Source organism: Hermetia illucens, chromosome 2, assembly GCF_905115235.1.
Source record: "Hermetia illucens chromosome 2, iHerIll2.2.curated.20191125, whole genome shotgun sequence".
NCBI lineage: Eukaryota > Metazoa > Arthropoda > Insecta > Diptera > Stratiomyidae > Hermetia > Hermetia illucens.
In genome coordinates, this window is record NC_051850.1 from 160,604,538 (window position 1) to 160,627,510 (window position 22,973).

Consider the following 22,973-nt stretch of genomic DNA (forward strand, 5'->3'; position numbering starts at 1 on the left):
AATGCGTTTTTGATATCCAGGACCAACACGACACAGCAGCCACCAGAAATCAGTCCGCCTTTTGTCATGTTCACTACTATGCTTATTGCATCCACCATAGAATGGGCATGCCGGAAACCAAACTGCCGCTCCGATAAGCCATTGCTATTATCGACGATGGGTAGACGTCTGCTGTAGGTAACTTTCTCCATCATCTTCCCAATCGTATCCAGCAGGCAGATTGGACGATAAGACGGTTGCTATCTTAGTGACTTGTTAGGTTGGAGAAGCAAGACCAACTTTCGCTTTTTACAATGGACAGGAGATATTCCTTCTTTTAGGCACGGTTTTGGCAAAAAGATCGGGCGTAGTCTTCACTACCAGTTTCAAAGCTCGGTTGGAAATGCCATCTAAACCTAGGACCTTGTTGTCACCGATCCTACCACATATTTCCTGCAGCTCCTCCACAGGAACTGGAGGTATTATCTCCACATTCAGCCGGACAACCGTTTACCTTACTATATTTTCGTGGTGAGGGAGCAGAGTGGTACCAATCCGTTTCAAGAGGCGCGGATAAATCACCTGAGATGATTTCCGCAACATTTTTATTACCACTCTGTAGGCCTCACAGTTCTTTTTACAGCCCCGAATGTTTTTTTAAGCCGCCAGGCAGTTGCCTGTATGTCTCCTCTCGACCGCCGCCACCGGGCGTTCCCCTGAATCTCTGGTAAAGCCTTTCTCTCTCTGCTGCCCGTAAGCTGGCAATTTAGTTGTTCCTAGACGTACCCTTCAGGGATATATTGGGTTCGAGTGCCGCGGAAAACTGGTCCCCCTCGAAAACTTTCACCGCCCAGGCGAACAAACCACCCGACATTCTGCGAGAATTCTTCTTCGAGCTGATTGACGCAGATTGCCTGGTGGCCCCTGTGATTATAGTCCCCACTGGCATGTCAAGCGATTCTGCTGGCTAAAGCGGCATTTGTGTATGTAAGATCCAGTATATACCTCCCCTGAAAGTGTATGACGCCCCAACATTCACGAGTACCACATCTAACACCGCGAATGCTTCGAGGCGAACACGTCCGCTCAAATTCGTTGTCCGGCTGCCTCATTCAAAGGCCCACGCACTGAAATCACCTGCTAATCTTATAGGCCAACATCCTCTTGAATCCAAATTCAGAGCGCTAGGCATCTGCTTATACTCGGCATGTGTAGCGCTGGGTGGAGCATAGCAACTGTAGATGTGGACTCCTCTGATGACGCTCTCCTCCGAGTACTCCAGTATTTCTTGGAAGGCCTGTTCTCCACAAGCCCATAGCGCTGCTTGGCCCGTTTTATCTTTGATCCAAATGCCACCACCGTGATTTCGATATGGCCCACTAGTTATGGCCACATCGATGTTTTTCTCGCGTATGGTTTACGAGAGTAGGTCCTGCGCCGCCTAGCAGTGGTTGCGGTTGATTTGTGTTAACCTCATCTTCGACTTATGTTAAGGGCCCATCTACATTGTAGGCACCTGCTGATGCCTGAAATGTGCCGATGATCTACATCCTCCTTCCCTTTGCACAGTTATTAATTTGGGTCAGCTCCGCACTCCTTGTTGACATGGCCATCCACTCCGCATCTCCTGTACTGCTTCGACCTGTCATTTGGACTGTTGCTTCAGCGCCAGCTACTTCCTAAGCCGGCACATAACCCAGCTTATTCTCACTCGCCCTGCTGCCTACAGTTTGAGTGCTATCTCTGTCGGTAGGGTGATGATAGCAGTTTATGCTCCCCCATAGACTTTATTCAGCATCTTCACCGTTGACTCCTGTAGTCCGATAAGTTTGAACTCCAACGCTACGCGAACCTCCTCCTTGATTGATGTTATCTACATCTTTGCAGATGTTGGTGTTCTCCAGCCTGCTAGCACTTCGACTTCCTGTCCTAACGACTCCCGATTTGGCTCATGAATTTGTCCGCGGTTATATCCTTGGATTTATTGAGCTTGAATATAAGGTCTCCTTTCTGGGACAGTCTAATGCGGCTGACACTATTTCCCTTCACCTCTTTGGGAAGTGGTAATCACTTCCGGTCTCATCTTCCTCCGATCACTTCTTTTTCGGGATGCCACTTTTCTCCAGGTTTCCGCGTCCGCCTTTAGAGATGTAATTTCGCCGGCAGTTTCAGTCGTAATATTCATATGCTCCGCCTTTTTGGGAATTGAGTCCTTTTTTCTTTTCGGCGTTTGCTGGCCTGTTGAATCGTTCAACTTTTCGCGCAGCCTGTTCCAAGGTTTCCTTTCGTATTTTGAGCAGCCGTTACTTGAGTCGTCTGGCTTACTTTTTCGTTCGACAGCTTTCCCCTTCTTTCAACCTGAGCTTTGCCGTACACGAAACGGATGCCTTTTATCAAGACCTATAAATTTTGGTGAATATGCCTGCGTTCCTTTATGAATTCACACAGCTCCATGGTGTTTTTACCCAGGGCTGTAAAGGTAATTCCTGATTGATCGTTACTCCCAACATCGCCCACTTGATTCCACGCCAAGGATTCTTCCTCACCGAAGACTCTCACTACACACTTCCCACTGCGGCTTGCGGCCACGTGGGCGCTAATCTTCGAACGAAGCCTATCTAATACCTCTGGCGCAATTAAGGGGAAGGGCGCCCAAATGGTAAAGCATAACTCCACGCTTAAGCCCACAAGGAACGCAAAACCACAAAGGGGCCAATCGCAAATAACCCAAGGCCGAGAACAGGTGCTCCTAGAATTCCCCTAAAGCATAACCTCTTAAATGGTTGTGAGGTTTCGTGGCAAGAATCACTTCAGATTGGTCCCTTGCTGATCTTGATTATGTGGGAACGGCTCTCCTCAACGGCTTGACTGAACTCATTCCGGTGTGAAAAACCACAGGCACAGTTAAGTCCTAGTGATTTTACATGAGTATTCGCCTTGCCGACCTAACCCCACGGTGCTCTTCGGACACGGATTCATTTGGAATCAGAGCCTTGAGAACCCGACACAGCGGTAAACTGAGTCTCAGGAGCCACTGCAGATGAGTCCCGCAAAAACACGGGTCTGATCGCCCTAGCTAAGCATTCGCCTATTGCACCACGACCAGCCAGGCAATGTTTCCCGGTTCCGTCATTAGAAGGTTGTTCTTTGCCGGTTTGTGTTGACTCAGCCAAGGCAAGGTTGTTGCCCCGTCGATCTCCTCGCTCGTCGTTAAGTTGAATCCTTTTTTTGACATCTAACACCAACCCGGCAAGGATCACCTTTTGCTTTTTTTACTAAGCAGGAAATTTTCCTTTGTTTAGGCACGTTTCGAAGGAGTTGACGAATAGGTCGGCTTTTCCTTTGAATCTCGGATAAAGTATTTTTCTCCGAAACCGTGTGGTGTACAGCATTGAAATTCCTTTGTTTCGCCGGTAGATGTGTTGCCTACTGGGGCAACCACGCTCCTGTGATCAATTGGGTAATCTAGACGATCTTTTCCATGGGCAAACCTTTCCTCAGAGACCTACGTCGTCCATTAGAATAACCTACCTAAATAAATTGTGTAAAAACCACTGCAGTCGCTGTGAGTATCCCTATAGTAATCACTAACTGGAAGTACCGCGTCCTGCTCTATAAGAGCTTATAATAGAACCCACCCCCTGACACTCGATGTTTGGCTCATGCAAGAGCCTACGTGTTCAACAGTACAGCTCATAGCTTTGTTCATATTCGGAAAGTGTAGCACTAGGAGAAACATAGCTGTTAGCTGTTAGAAAGGAATTCGCTTCACCTTCGTCCTTATGGGTGCAGCCGTCAGATGTTGAGGATGATCATCGTCGATTAGCAAGTAATGGAATCCTAGCGTCTATTCTTGGTTACAATGTGCCATCGGGTCTATATTTCCCTTTTCTTTCTACATTAGATTTTCCTACACCTATGTTGTGCTTGGTGCTTTCTCCAGTGTTTATTTTGCCACTGCTCTGTTGAGAAGGTTCAGGCTAGGGCTTTAACTGGTCCTTAGCTACACGCGTTACTGGCGGTGGTCTCTCACGAATATGACCATTATTTGCTGTTTACCTGTTGGCATTCAAGGTTATTTATACTACGACGGAGAGGGAGACCCAGTGTCCCAGGTCTTCCATTCTTAATATCATTAACTTTTTTTACCATGTCCTTATCAGCACGGGCCGCAGTATACTTTGGGGTTTGATTTCCGATTAGTTCCCATTTTTCCCAATTAAGGGCTTTCTAAAAGAGATCCACTTTTGAGTCCCCAACTACGAGAAGGTAGGTACAGCACAGATGAGACTATCAATTGCTGCTTCCTTGATTTTGCAGAGGAGATCATACTAACCCTTGACTAAGTGTTGACCTTACATCTCCTATTTAATATTAGACGAAGACGGCTTTACGGTTTCTTACCTGGTGGAAGCAAATCGTCAGACGCTGCCTCACCTCTGCCCTGGGAGCAGCGTGACCGAAGCGGCGCAGAGCCGTCTTCGCCTAATATTTTGACGAGGAGTCGGTGGACCAAAAAAAAGAGGGAGTAAGTTGCTCCCCATTTGGAACCCCCTCAATCATTAAACAAAAAATTCCTATTTAAGATTATTTCTGTTGAAAACCCCATTCTTAATTAACTTATATTTTACAGGATCAGTGACGTACTATTTAATCATGGCATCGTTCCTTTGGTTGAATGTCATCAGTTTCGATTTATGGTGGAATTTCCGAGTCGTTTCGGCACGTGGACATAAAAATGAACGCAGGCGATTTATTATATACTCAGTTTACTCATGGGGTTTGGCCCTGGTATTCTTCATTATGGTGCAGATTTTTCAACACTCAAATATGCCGAGCACAATGAAACCTGGTTTTGGTGTTGACGGCGCTTGTTTCCTAAATGGTAAGTATGTATATATTAAGTCGTCGTCAATATGAGGACCCAATTATTTCTGAATTTTGAGCATTAATTCCAAATGGAAGATTTAAACTTTGTCAATTAGGGTAGAGACATACCCGAAATGTGGAAGGATGCATCCCTTCGCGTCGTTCGCCGTTATCTTCCCCGAGTCTCATGAAATAAGATGTGGTAGCTCAGATAGGCCCTCAAAGTCCTTTGTAGGGTGCCTGGCGCATGTGAATAATTTTCCAGAATCACAAGCAAGTCGGCCCACTTTCCAGAATTTAAGATGAAAAACGTCCCTTACAAACGTTACCAGCAGTACCACTCATTGATAGTAATGACAGTGCGCTTTAGCTCGTCTGACTGGTTCTTAATTATAACGATTGCGGGTAGCTTGGCTTGATGAGGTTCTCGAGCGGCTTCCCACCATGAGCGAAATACTGGGAGGACAGAACACCGGCGGTAATTCAAGATCTCCAAAGGCTTTACTTAGCCGCACAAGCCTCGTAACATACGTCGTAGGCTCCAACGAATTAGTCAGAACTTGCCGGTCCCAATACATGCTGTAAGCAGTATTATCAAGTACTGCTTGTTGCTTATATCGGTAAACCGGACATGGTCTCGTGATCAGCCCATGCTTGTATACAAGGTTTTGATGGATAACCGTCTCTAATGCCGAACCACACATTCTGCACTCGTCGTTCTCCACCCGCTTTTTCATTATGAGCTTTTTGTAAGCTCGGTTTTCGACCACGCCGTCCTGAATGGAGGTGTTGACACACTCCACACAGAACCTGCAGTATCCGTGGATACTCCTAGCTTCCACAGATGATAGTTTATAAGCAGTGAGGGGATGGGAGGTTTAAAAAGTCCTTTATGCGTTTGGGTTTGTGCCCTCCCACTGGCACCTCGGACTGCTCCATTTTATTCCGCAGAAGAGCTCCGGCCCGTGTAGGAGCTTCCCTGCCCCATTCCTGGCCAGTTCGTCCGTTGCCTCATTGCTTTCCAACAAAAGATAGCTTCGAACACAGAGTAACTAGAGCTTATTGTGCGAGCCGATCGTACTCAGTCACTCAAAGTATTCCCACTCCAGTTTAAAGCTCACCGGGTTGGACCTAAGTGCCTTGATCGCGAGTTTGGATTCCATCACCTAGGGTATCCTCATATCTTCCCCTACAGATAAAAACAATGTCATTAGGGTAATGCTGGACTTGTATTCCAGAATTTGTTACCTCGTCCAGGAATTCATCCACGACCACACTCCACATAGGCGGTAATAGTACCCCACTGCGCCGTGCACAACTTTGAGTAGTATTCATGACAACAGAATTATCATTCTGCCCAGTCAGAAAGTGTGGGTGTTTCTCACTTCCTTGCGAATTGAGGCATCTTGTATCTCTTGTTCTTTGTTAAAGTTCAGGCAGAATATCATCGCCTACCGCCATGGAGTACAACCCCGGGAAATGAGTTGAGAGAAGCAGGTGTACTTTGTCCTATTCATTGTCGATTTTCCTTCTTTGGACACGCAGAAGATATTGCCCTGTCGTTGGCTATAACTTTTTGTAGCTTAGTTGCTTCTGTTCGATCCCTTCATAGAATTCCCTGGAATCGTTCCGTCTTGATCTCCTGATCGCGTTGCCGTACGCACTCAGTGCATTTTTTACCTTGGCCAGTCTCCAGTTTGTTTTGCCCGGCTGAAGAGTTTTCGCACCCTTGTTCTCATCCTGCTAAAAGTTCCTATTCCATCAGGGTACTTCCCTTCATGACTTAACCGTCTTAGCCGGAAATTTGGCCTGATATGTGTCAATGGCAGCTGGCACCACTGCTTCAAAACCCAGTTCGCCCCTGATATCACTGCCCCTTTCTAGGGGAGCCATGTTGCTACTGATTATTCTGTGATACGACAAAGAGAACTCGTTGGACACCCTCCAATTCCCAATCGCACCATTCATCAGAGTATTCGCTAGATTGAGTCTAGCGCCTCTTTTCTAGCGCCGATCACAAACTTTGCAATGTTCCCTTTGTTACATATTTCAAACTCATTGCTAAGAATAAATTCAAGAAGGTACTCACCTCTTCGGTTTGTGTCGCTGCTTCACCAGATTTCGTGATCGCGATCGAGGAGAGGCAGTTGCGCTCTCGTTGCACAGAACTTCACTAGTCTAGCGACTAGCTTTGGTAGGATCTGGATATCGTCTTCTGAGAAGTAGTTCAATGCCACGACTGCCTCTCGAGTTCCCCTCTTGGCTTCCAGTGAAACTTGCAGGCCTCCGGTCAGGAACTCTGAAGGACATTATAGACTTTGAATTACATTTAAGGATTTTTGCAAGAAGATTCCCAAATCACCTGCAGGCTTCCTTCTGGAAGACCGCGAACCCGGCCCCATTGCCAATTACTGCAGATGAGGTTTTGCAAGGTGGAGGTTTACCTGGGCTATCTAAGTGCTGGCCATTTAGCTCCGTTCGTTTTTGGAGCTCTTCTCCACTTTCGGAATATCACCCTTCTCCTCCGACATGGCGCTTTCCTGCACGCCGCTGTCCACCCTAAGCCCTAGAAGGTACAGATCTAGCTCATCCAGCTTCCCTTTTCCATTAGGTAACATGTCTACTTCCCTATTTGGTCCGATCTTTTCAGGTCCTATAGCCACCAGGATTCCTTCGGGGGCCTCAGTTGGTTTTCCACCTGATGTCTTCTACGAAGTGTCTTTCTTTGGCTTTTCCTTGTGCACGTGATGTTGCCAAATCTATATCTATCTAGAGTTTAAATAGCAACTTCGACATTTGATCGCGTCCAGGGGTCGGTTATCCACCCCGACCATCAGAAGTTTACCCCCACCCTTCACTTTGCTCCTGAAACCTCTCCATAATCGCGTATGGAGATCCTCATTCTGAGTAATTATGAAACCCATGATATCTTCCGTCTCAAGAGCTGCGGCTTTAGGAACAAATATTGTCGCCATGTGTGCTCTTGTCATATCATCCCCATGTGACATGTGACATGTTTCTACCAGTGTGTGACCTGGATGAAAGCTTATCCCTGTGAAAACAAGCTTCGCAATCCTTCCCCTGCACATATGCCTGACCACCAAGTCTTTGACAGTTTTCTGCCCCCCGCAAGTGGGTATTTGCTGAGGAAACGTTTTTGACAGTATGGCCAGTCGAATGCCCTTGACCACACTAATATAGCCAATGGCAGGCGTCCTGATTCCAGCCTTCACCCTTGTTCTACCCGAGAGTTCCCCCTCTTGAGTACAGATTTGTGTTTGTTGGGAAGATTCCTCTCTTGTGGGTTAATCTTCTCTGCTCCCTATTTTCTTAATAATAATCGTTGGCGCAACAATCCATATTGGATCAGGGCCTTGAAGTGTGTTAGAGCACTTCATTCACGACCGTAACGGTACACTACAGTACACTGTAGGAGGCAATGTGGTCAGCATTGCTTTCGACCGAGATTATTACCCTGATTTGACTCAGGTACTCATTCACAGCTAAGTCAGCTGGTATCCGACGTCGAATCACGATACAAATCCAACTGCCACCAGTGAGATTTGAACCGCGACCTTCCGCTCCGATAAAGGTTGCTTAGGTTTGTCTTGAGGCTTCTTTATGGCCTCTTCTGGCAGATACCATTTAGTACCTGCGCCCCTGAGGCCTGTCTCCTTCCTGACGTTTGATATACTGACCTCAGACGTACTTTTACTTTTCCCTGCTTTTTAAGCAGTGGTCTTTGTTGTTTGTAGTCCTCGCAGTATGCCAATGTTGACCTTGGCTATACTGCTTGGCGTCGCAACTTCTCGCTTTTTGGGTGGAATCACCTGGCTCTCAGTGTTTCGGAGATGTGCCTTCGGCTAAGTGGCCACTTTGTGTGCGGTATGAGTTGCCGTTTGTTTGGTTTCATCTTTTTTATTTTCCATTGGTGCACTAAATTTTTTTCTACCGAGTATTGGGCCCTGGCACAGTCCCATGTAGCACGATAAGATCAAACTTACTCACTAAGACGACGAGCTATAAGTGGTGCTCCGTTCGAATACCGCCAGTGACCTCCGACTTTTACAATTAGCATGGTTCACATGACACCCTGAATTGAAGGAGATGTTTTTCGACTCTCCAGTCTAGATCCGTAGCATTTTGGTAATAGTAGTGTTACCGCATAGACGACAGGCTTGGCTTCTGGAAAGCCACATGTCACCTCGAAGGGAAACAGGTTGGTCCCACGGAGCTATCATCATCATCGTCATCAACGGCGCAACAACCGGTATCCGGTCTAGGCCTGCCATAATAAGGAACTCCAGACATCCCAGTTTTGCACCGAGGTCCACCAATTCGTTATCCCTAAAAGCTGTCTGGCGTCCTGACCTACACCATCGCTCCATCTCAGGCAGGGTCTGCCTCGTCTTCTTTTTCTACCATAGACCTTATAGCCTTTCCGGGTGGGATCATCCTCATCCATACGGATTAAGTGACTCGCGCACCGTAACCTATTGAGCTGGATTTTATCCACAACCGGACGGTCATGGTATCGCTCATAGATTTCGTCATTGTGTAGGCTACGGAATCGTCCATCCTCATGTAGGGGGCCAAAAATTCTTCGGAGGATCCTTCTCTCGAACGCGGCCAAGAGTTCGCAATTTTTCTTGCTAAGAACCCAAGTTTCCGAGGAATACATGAGGACTGGCAAGATCATAGTCTTGTACAGTAAGAGCTTTGACTCTATGGTGAGACGTTTCGAGCGGAACAGTCTTTGTAAGCTGAAATAGGCTCTGTTGGCTGACAACAACCGTGCGCGGATTTCATCATCGTAGTTGTTATCGGTTGTGATTTTCGACCCTAGATAGGAGGAATTGTCAACTGTCTCAAAGTTGTATTCTCCTATCCTTATTCTTCTTCGTGTTTGACCAGTGCGGTTTGATGTTGTTGGTCGATTCGTCTTCGGTGCTGACGTTGCCACCATATATTTTTTCTTGCCTTCATTGATGTGCAGCCCAAGATCTCGCGTCGATTACCGCCTGCTCGATCTGGATGAAGGCAGTTTGTACGTCTCGGGTGGTTCTTCCTATGATGTCAATATCGTCAGCAAAGGCCAGTAGTTGGGTAGACTTGAAGAGGATCGTACCTCTTGCATTTACCTCAGCATCACGGATCACTTTCTGGAGAGCCAGGTTAAAGAGGACGCATGATAGGGCACCCCCTTGTCGTAGACCGTTGTTGATCTCGAATGGTCTTGAGAGTGATCCTCCTAGGTCAGCCTAATCAGTCTTATTAATTTCGTTGGGATACCGAATTCTCTCATGGCCGTGTACAGTTTTACCCTGGCTATGCTATCATAGGCGTCTTTAAAGCCGATGAACAGATGGTGCAACTGTTGTCCATGGGTAGGTAGGTATCAGTGGCCGCTCCGAGGAGCCCAATTAGCGCATTGGTGCCGTGACCGTGACTGTTGTTATAGGAACACGGAAGCAGAGTCCAGCTGGCTCGGATCTTCAGAGCCAGCCCGTATCATTCACGAAGGAAAGCAGCTCTCCGACTCTGCAGCTAGAAATCTCACTGAGGTCCCCAAAGAATGGTTTACCCAGTGTCCGCAGCCTGACTCGAGCCAGAGCTGGGCAATCGCAGAGAAAGTGCATGAGGGTTTCCCTTTCTTCTCCGCAGCTTCGGCAATGCGAGTTGTAGGGTAAACCGAGCCTAGCGGCATGGTCCCCTACGGGCCAGTGCACCGTGCAGACCGCCGTAATCTTGAATGCATTTGCACGCGTCTGACACAGGAGCTCTCGTGATCGGGCTATGTTATAAGCGGGCCGAATTCTCCTTGACTTGGCACAGCTTGTAAGCCTTCGTCATCTCAGGCCCGCGGCTGTTAGGTAGTGCGAGTAGACTCGGCCCCCGACAGCCACCAACGGAACACCGACTGTATTCCCCGAGGGACTGCCAAGAGCAGAACCTTGCCTGGCCAATTCGTCAGCCCGCTCATTCCCCTCTATATTCCTATGCCCGGGAACCCAGAAGAGAGTGATCTTGAGCGTGCCGCCCAGATGGTTGAGCGTGTCTTTGCACTGCCCCACCAACCGGGAAGATGTCGTCGTTGAGTACAAGGCCTTGATGGCCGCTTGGCTGCCGGTCAGGATGGCTATGCTACGCTTGGGGCTCGAATCACGCTCCAGCCATCGACAGACTTCCAATATCGCCAGTACTTCCGCCTGGAATACACTGGTGAAACCTGGGAGACCATACGAGTTGGATACACCGTGTGTATTCGAGAAAACCCACGCGCCGACTCAATAGGCCATCTTTGATCCGTCCGTAAAGAATACCGTGTCATAGTCTTGCAACACGCCGCCAGTCTTCCACTTTGCCCTGGTTGGAAGGTCTACAGCAAAGTTTCTCGTGAAGTTCAGCTTGCGTGTGACAAAGTCCGTGGGGGATGCCCAGATTTCTCGAGGTATTTCATCTAGAATGTTGCTGTGGCCGTAGGACTTCGCTGCCCAGCATCCGGACTCACGTAGTCTGACGGCACTGCACGCTGCAACATATTTGATGTGGAGGTCTAGGGGGAGGAGATGCAGGAGCACATTGAGAGCATCTGCCGGGCAGGACTGCAGAGCCCCCGTACCACCTGCACACGCGGTTCTTTGAATCCTATTAAGCTTCGTTCTATTGTATTTCTTCTTCAAAGCCTGCCACCATACAATAGATCCGTACGTCAGGATCGGACGCACTACAGCGGTGTACATCCAGAGAACCATCCTCGGCCGGAGACCCTATTTCTTCGCAAAGGTTCTCTTACAGGCATAGAAGGCTATACAGGCCTTCTTAACCCTCAGTTCTATGTTGAACCTCCAATTTAGCTTAGGATCCAGGATTACATCCAGATACTTTACATTAGAGGAAAGAACCAATCTTTGTTCATTCAGCCGTGGTAGATGGAATTCAGGTATCCTTGTCTTGGTGGTGAATAGCATCAGTTGCGTTTTGGTTGGGTTTATGCTGAGTCCGCATCTTGCGGCCAACAGGCACACCTTTCGCAACGCTCCTTCCATTATGTCGCTCATAATGGACAGAAACATCCCTGATACTAATATCACCAAGTCGTCGGCATACGCCACCACCTTCACCCCGCTGCTGTCCGATGTACGTAAAATTTTGTCCATTACTATTAACCAGAGCACCGGTGAGATAGCACCACCCTGGGGCGTGCCTCTGTTCACAGCTCTGGTCAAGTGGTTGCCTCCCAGATCGGACTGGATTATCCTGATACTCAGCATGGATATAATCGAATGCGTGAGATACCCCTCCAATCCAATACCGGTCAAGGCTTCCTTGATGGCGTTGGTACTGACGTTGTTGAAAGCTCCTTCTATATCCAGGAAGGCAGCAAGAGTATACTGCTTGTACTGCAGCGACCGCTCAACCGTGCCAATTACCTCGTGGAGGGCGGTTTCTGTGGATTTTCCTTTGAGGTAGGCATGCTGGGACTTAGAGAAAGGCGTTCTCTCCATAATTGTCCTTAAGTGAATGTCCAGGACGCGTTCTAGGGTCTTCAGCACGGAAGAGGTCAGGCTGATTGGCGGACTCATGACCTCGCCTGCCCGCTTTCGGTATGAAAACCACCCGTGCGGCCCTGCAGGACTGCGGTAGGTATCCTAAAGTGATGTAGCTCCGGTAGATCTCAATAAGCCACGGCACAACCCTTTCCTGCTGCTTCTGTAGCATGACTGGCATTATGCCATCTGGGCCTGGAGATTTGTATGCGGAGAAACTGTTTATACCCCAGCCGATCGTATCCCCGGTAATTACCGATTTGATAGTCTCGCACAGCTGGGGTTGCCGCAAACCCTCCAAGCGAGGTTCTGACTCACAGTCCTCCTCGCTGGAGGGAAAGTGCGTTTGCACCAGCAGCTCCAAGGTTTCGCTAGAAGATTCCGTCCAGGAGCCTTCAAACTTTTTAAGGAAGGATGGACTCTTATGTTCCTTGGACAGAATCTTAATTATTGAGCCTCGCGGATTCACTAGTGCTTTCAATGTTCTGACAATAGTCTAGCCAAGACCGCCTCTTGGCGGTCCTGATGGCCGACTTGTACTTCTTTAGGCAGTCCTTGTATGGCTGCCAGTATTTTTGCCTGTAGCAGATGTTGAAGATTTCTCTGGTCAGCTTCCTGAGACTAGAGGGATCTTCGTTCCACCACGGTGGCAAGGTCTTTTTGCTGTACTTAGCAGGGCACGAGACTTTGAAGGCGGTATCAAAAGCCTTCTCCAGAGCCCCGACCTTTGACTCCAGTTCGTCTGTCGTGCCAATCCTACCAATTTGCGCACCGAAGAGTTTGTCCATATTCCAACAGTTTTTCCATCGCTTTCCGCAGAGAGAAAATCTGATCTGTTGCTGATTTGCCTGGAGTGAAGCCTCTTTGGTATGGGCCAATGATGTTCTGGGCGTATGGGGCTATCCGGCCTAGCAAGATAGTGGAGAATATCTTATGGATGGTACTCAGCAACGTGATACCTCTATAATTGCTGCACTGTGTGATATCTCCCTTTTTATGTATGAGTCAGATAATGCCTCGTTGCCAATCGTCAGGCATTGATTCGCTGTCCCATACCTTGAGCACAAGTTGATGTACCACTTGGTGTAACTGGTCGCCTTCATATTTAACCAATTCGGCTGTAATTCCATCGGCTCCTGGCGACTTATGATTTTTTAGCCGATGAATTGCACGGACTGTTTCTCCTAAACTTGGTGGTAGCAGTATTTGTCCGTCGTCTTCAGTTGGCGGGACCTCCAACTCGCCGATGTTCTGGTTGTTCAGAAGCTCATCAAAGTACTCAACCCATCGCTCTAATATGCCCATTCTGTCGGAAATCAGATTTCCCACTTTGTCTCGGTAGGATCGAGGTGTATAAGGCTTCATCCTGCTGACTTGTTGGTAAAACTTCCGCGCTTGGTGCGGTTGCTCCCTGTCTTTTCTAGTTCACAGACTTGTTGGTTCTCCCAGGCTTCCTTTTCCGCGTTAATCTATCCTGCAGTGCATTGTTTGACCCCGACGCTGAACTAACCAATAACATTTTTTTTTTACTTTCAGTTGAAACATGGATGCAATTAATCTATTTCTACGGACAGATCTTGTTGACAATTTCCTTCAACACAACCGTTTTTATCCTGACATTATGTAAAATTCGGAAGGTTAACAAGGAAATGAATCAGATGATCTCTCGTGGGGAAAGTCGAAGCAGCCTTAATCGTGAGAAAGCGAAGTAAGTGAACCGATTTTCAGGAATCAAAGCTTTTACCAATCTAATTTACCAACCCCTTTACAGGATAATGTTATATTTACGACTGTTTATCATAATGGGAGTAAGCTGGTCCTTGGAGTTTATATCGTGGCTTGCAGGACAAAAATATGAACCTTTGTTCTATATTACGGATGTTTGCAATGCGATCCAGGGACTTCTCATTTTCATGTTGTTCGTGATGCGAAAGAGAGTGTTGAAATTGGCCGTGAATAAGTGAGTTATGTTTTTGGACTAAGAACATGTTGCATGTGCATGTCGGTTGTATATAGTCGAACAATTTTTTAGTTTTAGCATAGTATCAACTTTTTGACGAAAATATTTTCTCCTGTTAGGACTTCATATCTACTTAGATAAAACATTGCACATCACACACACAATTTTCTCTTAGAATACCGAAGAAATTTGCATTTACTCACGGGTTGAGAAAGTTATACTGCATTTCGGGGACCAACTGTCCCCTTCTTCAGTATTTTCTCTTCTCTCCAACTATTCCCTTGTTAAGTATTTTCTCTTCTCTTCAGAAGAGAAAGCGAAAAAAGAGAGGAGAAAACACTGAAGAAGGGGAGAGTTGGTTCCCGAAATGCGGTTTTTGTTATTCAACCAATTTTTAGGCAATGAAAGTAATTACCTTTTCAACCCGTTTAATCTGTTCTTTGTTATGCAATTCTCAAACGGTCAAATATTCAGACCCACTCGGAGAGAAAAACTTTCCTACATACGAGCTCATCCAGACTTCTATCCTCTAATAACTTGTCACGTGACATTTGATCCGTACATTGACATATGGATCAAATGTTCAATCTAAAATATATCTGGCTAGGAAGCAAAGTCTAACTTCATGCTTAATGCCCTTAAAAACTTCACATAGAACAGCAGTGACAAGATCAGCACCTCTACCCAGTTGAGTATTTGAAAAAAAAAACACACCACAAATGGGGAGAAGGGCTTCAGTCCAATTTAAACGTGTACAGGTATTGACGGTATCCTCCATGACCGGTGAGAAACTGGATGAGATTATAATCGATCTCCCAATGCTTTTTCTCCATGAAAGCGATCAACCTGTAAGTCCAACAACCTTTTTCTCGCTGTTCCCATCTGCGTATGGATCTCTCCCTTTCGGCTTTTTTCACTTGCGATAAGGAGCAAGGGACCTGGTGTTTTAAATAACCATCATCTCGGTTACCAGAATGTCAATCAGAATCATTCCCGAGATGACGAACGCTGCATCATCTGAGACGGTCCTAAAGGCAGAACACACGCTTAAGACTATTCTTCTGAAAACCGTACTCAGTTTATGTGCATTACCTAAAACCTGCTACGTTTTTCCCCAAATTGGAACTACCATGCTGTATGGCTGTGAACAGCCTGTAAGTATGCCGCGGTCCTCCTAGGTTCAACATCATCCTTGCCAGAGCCATACTCGTGGTGGATGCTTTTTTTCCAAGTATGCTCTATGTGCTGCTTAAAATTGAATTTTCCGCCTATTATCAACCCCCAAGTATTTGATGGCCGGCTTGGAAGTGATGATACGATTCCCGATTCTAATGCAGGAGTAGCTCCTCTTGCGACGTTTAGTGATGAGTGCCGCTTCCATCTTTCCGTTGGCAAGTGTCAGTCCAGCACTCTCTAACTAAGCCTTGACAACACTGAATGCTTTGCTTGAGTGCAACTCAGCATCCTTGAGATGCTTTGTGGCCACAACCAGTGCTATATCGTCGACGCCACCCACCACCGTGGCTTCCTACGGTAGCGGGAGATTAAGTACATCGTTGTACATGATGTTCCACAGCATTGAGCCTAGTATAGAGCCCTGTGCGACACCCGCAGAGACAATGTACTGCTGGGGTCCGTCATTATTGTCATACCATAGCCTCCGTTCTTATAAATAGTTGTTGACAATAGCGGCAAGATAAGCGGTATGCGGGAATACCAATCTTCGTCAGAGATTCCCGTATTATGTTCCAATTGGACGAATTGGTTGCATTTCTCACATTCAGGGTCACCACCGCGCAATATTTGCTAGTACTGCCCATTCCGTGGATTACATCTTCGGCCAAGCCAGTAACCATTTTGATGGCATCAATGATTGATCTGGCTTTACGGAACCCATACTGCCGATCTGAAAGGCCTCCCTGTCTCACAACAACCGGGAATAAGCTATTATAGATTACTGTGGATTTCACGGCAAGCTAAAGCGCCCTATTCGGTACGTTGGATGGTGGGGTTGAGGCTTTCGCGAGCTTCTTTGTAGACCTCCCTTTTTTGCCCTTAGTCGATTCTGCCTACCGCACTCTGAGACGCTCTTCTGGTTTGGTGTCAGGCTGATCGAAGGCTGGCCAGTTGAGTATTACGCCAGTAATTTGGTCTTCCACTGGGCAATGAGCACCCCCTAGGCATGGACGAATCACACGCTTTGACGATGCATTGGGCCGCATGGACTGCCCCTTCCGTAGAGGCGCCTGCTTTATTAGGTTGGTCTAGCCCTCTGTGAAAGTCTGCTCATCCAGAGCTTTAGCAGACCAGCCTGACATTTCACTCGGTTTCGGGCATGATGGTCTTCTGCTCGGTGACTCCACTCACAGCTCAAAGAAGATTGTCTGATGATTGCTATAGGTGTAGTCCTTGCTGACGCACCAGGGCATACCAGATGCCAGTGCAGGGCTGACAAAAGTTAGGTGAACGATTGAGGCAGGCCCCCTTTCTGAAAGGTGTTTACATAACCTTTGTTAGCCAGAATTATATCCAACTGTGCAAAAAAGTCTAGTAAACTACGGCCCCTTGCATTTGTCTCTCGGCTACCCCACACACAGACCCAAGCATTAAAATCACTAGCAATCACCCTTGGACTACGATCCCTTGTGCCGAGAACAAGACTATCAAATATTTCCTCGCGTTCGGACAGTGTCAGACTTGATGGGGCATAACTTTACACATATACCCCGTTTATTTTCGCCCACACAAAACCACTGTATATCTGACTCCTATATCGCGGCTCCATCTGTCGAATCAGTAACGCATACGCCATCGTGGCGGTTTCTATGGAGTTCGCTAATGATAGCAATTTCCACCTCGGATTCGTAGGTAGTCTGCTCGAATAAATCTTGAGTAACCTTGCAATGATTGAGGTTTATTTTAATAAACCTCATTTTTCATCGGTGTCAGCGCCTTCCTTAATCCCGGGCATTTAGCACTTCCGGCAATATGCCGGTAATCCCGTCCCGCACTTCATTCGCACAATAAACATTTGGGGTCCCTACACCTTCTGCATCGATCGGACCGATTAATGCCGCTAGTGCATGCCTTCGCAAAATGATCAAACACGAGACACTGAAGCACCTTTTTAGAGAAATTTGCTCTCTCAAACGACAAATAAACCATCCGATTCCTACCTTCTCGGTCGCCAATAACTTCTGCGCTGCGTCCACTGGTAATCACAAACTCACAATGGACTCCTCGGAAAGCTCCTCCAACTTGAACTGTTCCATCAAGGCACCGCAAATTTCTCCTTTGGATGTCACTTCATCGCGATCCTTGCACTGTATATAAACTTCATATTTTTGGTTCCGTACTGTTACATTTTCCCGAAGTGAGTTCTTAACTTGAGTTCGGAAGGCATCAGTTTTTCCCAAGCTGTTTTTCATTTTCAGGTCAAACATGAGGTCATCCTTCTGGGTCCTTCGCATCTGGCTGACAAGGGGTCAGGTTTGACCTATTTCAGTATCTCCGCGTAGGAAAAACTTCCATTGCTGGAGATCACAATTGCTTCTGGGCGAATTCGCACTTTTGCCTTTTTCTTCGCCGTTTCATTAATTACCTTGGTCCATCCACCGTTTTCATTTCCCTCGCATTTTGCCATTTCGATTGCCGGAGGTCGCACTTGAGGGACCTGTTTCTCTCTTCCGTTCTCTTCCGTTTTTCGGAACTATTTGTACGGTCTTTTTCCTCTTAGGTACCTGATGGCTTTCCAGAAGACCCACATCTTTTTCTCGCACTCTCTTGTTTGGCGGCAGATTCATTGCATTACGAGTAGGTGTCAGTTGGGTTGCCTGTGACACCGTTAGGGCAGCAGATTTCGACTTGTCCTTAGAATTTTGTTCCTCCTGCTATGATTTGTTGTAGAGCACTCTAATAGCTCTCACTAGATTCTTCATGGCTTGGTAAACTCAGATAGCTCAACTATTTTTGCACTAAACTTCACTTCAGGGCTCTGGTCTCCATGAGCCATAACCAGATTACTACTTTTAAATAGTCCTTCACATTTGGCATTTATTGACCTTCCCTCCGTCTAATCTTTTTTGGTGTGTGGCATTGGCGGAGATCTCAAAGTTGACGAACTTCTTCTGAATGGATTCTGGATTACCTCCCGTTGTTGCTCCTCTTGAATATGTGCGATCGGTGTTGTTGTTGGTTTTGTCGTCCAGTGATCAGTTTTCAATTTATCCTTCGATCCTTCGATTCCCTTCCCTTCAATTTTATTACTGGTGTTCTTGGGAAAGTGTTTCTTCGCTTGAACAACTCCTTTTCCAAATCTAAAACATTTGTAGTATTAGATGCCACAGGGGCCAAGTTTTCCATCACTGAAGCACTGTGGTCGAGGGAAATCGACGACCGGCAGCCCGCTTGCTCACTCCCAAAAATCGCCTGTAATGGGGTGCCGAGCCCCTGCACCGTAAGTTTCCTCCTTCTCACTTCTCCTATAGTGGTTTTGTATTGTGGGTATCCTTCCCATAGCCATTTTGGTCCGCGCACCAGAGATGAGCAAACACTAGCCCATGCACAGTCAGAAAGGAAAAGTGCCTGAACACATATTTACACATCAATAGGTATGCCCCAATCCGTCAGCTGGGGTTGCACCTGATGGGAGATCTGGCCACTACTCACAGTTCGTCTGTCCGCCTGCCCGTCTGTCCATCTGTCTGTCTGTCACATGCATTTTTCTCTGAAAAGATTATAACAATTGACACGAAATTTGGTTACAAGGTTGGAAATGTGAACGCTAACCCGTACTGGGAGTTATATCATTCTACGTTGGATTTAAGGAGGGAACGGTTCCCTTGCATTTTTTGAATCAACAAAACCTTTCATACATGAAGCGTCCAGTTTCCGGTTTCCCCAACCTGTTTTCCTTTGGGCCTGTTGATACAAAGTTGAGTGGGAAATGGTAAACCTGAATTCCCCAGTGGAATAGCAAAGTTCTAAATGACTTTGTGTTTACCTCGTGCATTTTTCCAAGAAGTGATTATACTTATTAACACGAAATTTGATGGAAAGATTGAATTCTGAACTGCACATTTTATTTGTAGCAAGCATTCCTCAAGGTTTACTCTACGTCCCACACTATATATTAGCCACCCTTCACACTGTCTCCCTCTCTATTTGTCGGCTCTAAGATGCATTACATTGAACGTACTTTCAGAAACCGCCCAACAGCAAACTAGAAAAAAGTCATTTTACTCCATAAAGTACACTACATTTCAATATTCACTCAAATAACTTTGATGAAAGATATTACTGTATTTTTCTACTTTAGTAGAATACCTGATAAGGCAGGACTATAAAATTTCGCACCAAGATAAGCCATAATATAGGACACGATATTGAAAAGTTTCTTGTAAATCCTAGCGTTGTTGACTATGTTATAATAGGACAATATGTTTTTTTTTTTTGTGCATACACGGAGGTGGAAAATCTTAGAAAGACACGTCCGCCGCCTGAACGGCGGAACTACAGCGGGCGCGTTTGGGATTCACACCCACTAAAAACCACCCCCGGTCTCTCCAGCCCCAGCCCCAGCCCCGCGGGACCACCATTGAGGTATTACTTCGCGGGGTTGGTTTGCTCTTAGGCACTCATCCTTCTCCTATTTGCAACTTTCCTCCTTCTTTGTTCCTTCAGCAACTCCTCCTGCATTTGGATGATTGCGGAGTCAACCGCAAGCCACTTTTCCTCGGACTCCAGCATCTCAGTAACCAAGCTCTCCGGCGTCCCAATCCTGCCCAGCACCTGGTTTAAGATCCTTCTCTCCATCGCAAATCGTGGGCAGTGAAACATCACATGATCTGGATCCTCCGGTATGCCATCGCATCTGAGACAGTTCGGAGAATCATCCAACCCAAAGCGGTGCAGATACTGCCTGTAGCAACCACCGTGAGGAACTGGGTAATGTGGTAGCTGGTCTCCCCACGTTTTCGCTCAAGCCACATCCTAATGTTGGGAATGAGCCTGTGCGTCCACCGACCTTTGGTAGACTCGTCTCATCTGCGCCAGAGATCAAGCGACTCTGACCTTGCCGCATTTCTACGCTGTGCATGCCCCTCCATATGTCTTGCACTGTACAAGACACTCATTTCTTTGGCCAGAATGTCAACCAGGATCATGCCTGCCACCACCAATACTGCCTCATCTGATGTGGTTCTAAAAGCACTGCAAACCCTCAAAGCCATCCGCCGGTAAACCGAGTTCACCTGCTTCCGTCTCTGAGAGTTTGCAAGCGCCTCTGCCCACACAGGCGACGAGTAGAGCAGGATGGAACGCACCACTCCGGCTAGCACCAACCTCCGGTAATGTTTAGGCCCACCAATATTTGGCAACATTTTTGCAAGTGCCGTGGTGGCTCCGGCTGCCTTTTGGCATGCATGCTCTAGGTGTTCCCTAAACCTCAATTTGGTGTCAATTATTACCCCCAGGTATTAGATAGCCGGCTTTGATACGACCGTATGTCCACCGACCTCCACTTTTACAGTGTTATTTTTCCTGCGTTTCGTTATTAAGACCGCTTCCGTTTTCGCGTCCGCCAAGGTCAGCCCGGCCTTTTCTAGCCAAGACTTTACCGCTCTCACTGTTTCTGTTGCATAAACCTCCACATCTTCTGGAAGGACAATAGGTTGATGGCGTGTACATGCGTAAAGATACCATAGACTATCAATATCATTTGGGGGAAGACCCATATACTTAGTGTCCTGTTTTTGGTACCAACTTGTAAGCTAGTGATTTTAGGAAATTTTGAAATTTTTCTCAATGAAAAGTTCCCAGGCCTGCAGGCGAACATCATTTTTCATTTAACTAGTTAAAAGCGATGCCCGCGAAGTAAATATCATGATCTTATTAAAATAGATACAATATTTATCCATTCTAGATTTAGTTTGAAACTAACTTTTTTCTCAGAACGCTTCTACTAAATCATTTTGTAAATTTCTCAAAGGCAATGCACTTAATCTAGAACAAAATGCACTCAATTCCAGGCACAACTCTTTAAAAACTTACATTTCCAAGACTGCTTACAACATGTAAATATCATGAATGAGATTAGCTTTTATCTTGTAACTGTTCATAGGTTTTATATTTAAATTTAACGTTCTGCCACAGATACTATTCCATGCGAGGTATAACTCGGAAAGAAAGTGCGTCGATGACGCAAACCTCTAAGTCCAGCGTAATTCCTATGAACTCCATACACTGCAACGACCAAGAAAACGGCAAGGAGTCGAAGAAAGGAGAAGACCCTCTCATGTCGACTATAAGTGAGGGTGAAAGCCAGGAGCACAGCTAAATTCTAAGGTTAATTACGAACGAATTCATATACATTCAGTGAGGTAAATACTTTTATATAAACTATAGACGATTACATTGGACTTCATTTTCAGAATCTCCGAATTAGCTGCTGTAAGGACCTTTTTTGGACAGAGAGGAAGCATGACCAGAACTGCTTTTATCAGGAAATTATTTTAAACAATAAGCGATCCAGCAAATGCGATTCTGTTGGCTGTTTATCCCTAATTCCATTCTATTTAAGGATGAAGTTCACATTTATTGGTTAATTAGTAATAAATTAAGAAACCATCCAAAGATAGTTTGTAAGTGAAATATCGAGAATGCCCCGAGTGTTTTTTGCCTCAAATATAGAGAAGGTGTACGTAAATAAGGGCGCATTGAAATACTCATCTGGCATTTAAAGATCTAAGAAAGTTTTAAGAAAATATGTTAGATACAAGTATTGAGAATAATAAATTAAAAACTGCAAGTGTTTATCTTTTCTTAAAAAAACTAAAAGATTTTTGGAAATTTTTGGAAGCGGTCGAAGTATCACCATCAACGGCGCAACAACCGGTATCCGGTCTAATAAGGAACTACAGACATCCCGGTTTTGCGCCGGGGTCCACCAATTCGATATCCCTAAAAGCTGTCTCCATCTCAGGCAGGGTCTGCCTTATAGAATTTCCGGGCTGGATCATCTTCATCTATACGCATTAACACCCCCACCCACCGCAACCTGTTGAGCCGGATTTTATCCACAACCTAACAGTCACAGTATCGGTCATAGATTTCGTCGTTACGTAGCCTACCGAATCGTCCATCCTCATGTAAGGGGCCAAAAAATCTTCGGAGGATTCTTCTCTCGAACGCGGCAATTTTTCTTACTAAGACCCCAAGTCCTCGAGGAATACAAGAGGACTCCTACTGTACAAGACACAAGTCCTCATGTATTCCTAGGGGACTTGGGTTCTTAGCAAGATGAATTGCGAACTCTTGGCCGCGTTCGAGAGAAAAAGCCTACATGAGGATGGCCGATTCCGTAGCCTACATAACGACGAAATCAATGAGCGATACCATGATCGTTAGGTTGTGAACAAAATCCGGCTCAAAAGGTTACTGTGGGCGGGTCACCTAATCCGTATGGATGAGGATGATCCAGCCCGGAAGGTCTATAAGGGCAATATCTATGGTAGAATAAGAAGACGAGGCATACCCTGCCTGAGATGGAGCGATGGCGTAGGTCAGGACGCCAGACAGTCTGAGATGTCTAGAGTTCCTTATTAAGGTGCCGTTGA

At 46.4% G+C, this 22,973-nt stretch overlaps 1 protein-coding gene across 4 annotated transcripts in view; it reads left to right on the forward strand.

Annotated features, from left to right (window-relative positions):
• Nucleotides 1–22,159, forward strand: part of LOC119647894 (G-protein coupled receptor Mth2-like) — a 59,471-nt gene extending 37,312 nt beyond the window's left edge. For 2 of the 4 annotated variants that reach the window (XM_038049193.1, XM_038049195.1), the window contains exons 5-10: nucleotides 4,613–4,864; nucleotides 13,935–14,106; nucleotides 14,170–14,358; nucleotides 21,387–21,431; nucleotides 21,511–21,737; nucleotides 21,789–22,159. In XM_038049193.1, coding sequence (XP_037905121.1) covers nucleotides 4,613–4,864; nucleotides 13,935–14,106; nucleotides 14,170–14,358; nucleotides 21,387–21,431; nucleotides 21,511–21,694 — 842 coding nt within the window. In that variant the 3' untranslated portion in view covers nucleotides 21,695–21,737; nucleotides 21,789–22,159. The remainder of the gene's footprint in view (nucleotides 1–4,612; nucleotides 4,865–13,934; nucleotides 14,107–14,169; nucleotides 14,359–21,386; nucleotides 21,432–21,510; nucleotides 21,738–21,788) is intronic. The other 2 variants (XM_038049196.1, XM_038049197.1) reach the window with 2 other exon arrangements.
• Nucleotides 22,160–22,973: the final 814 nt, after the last annotated feature.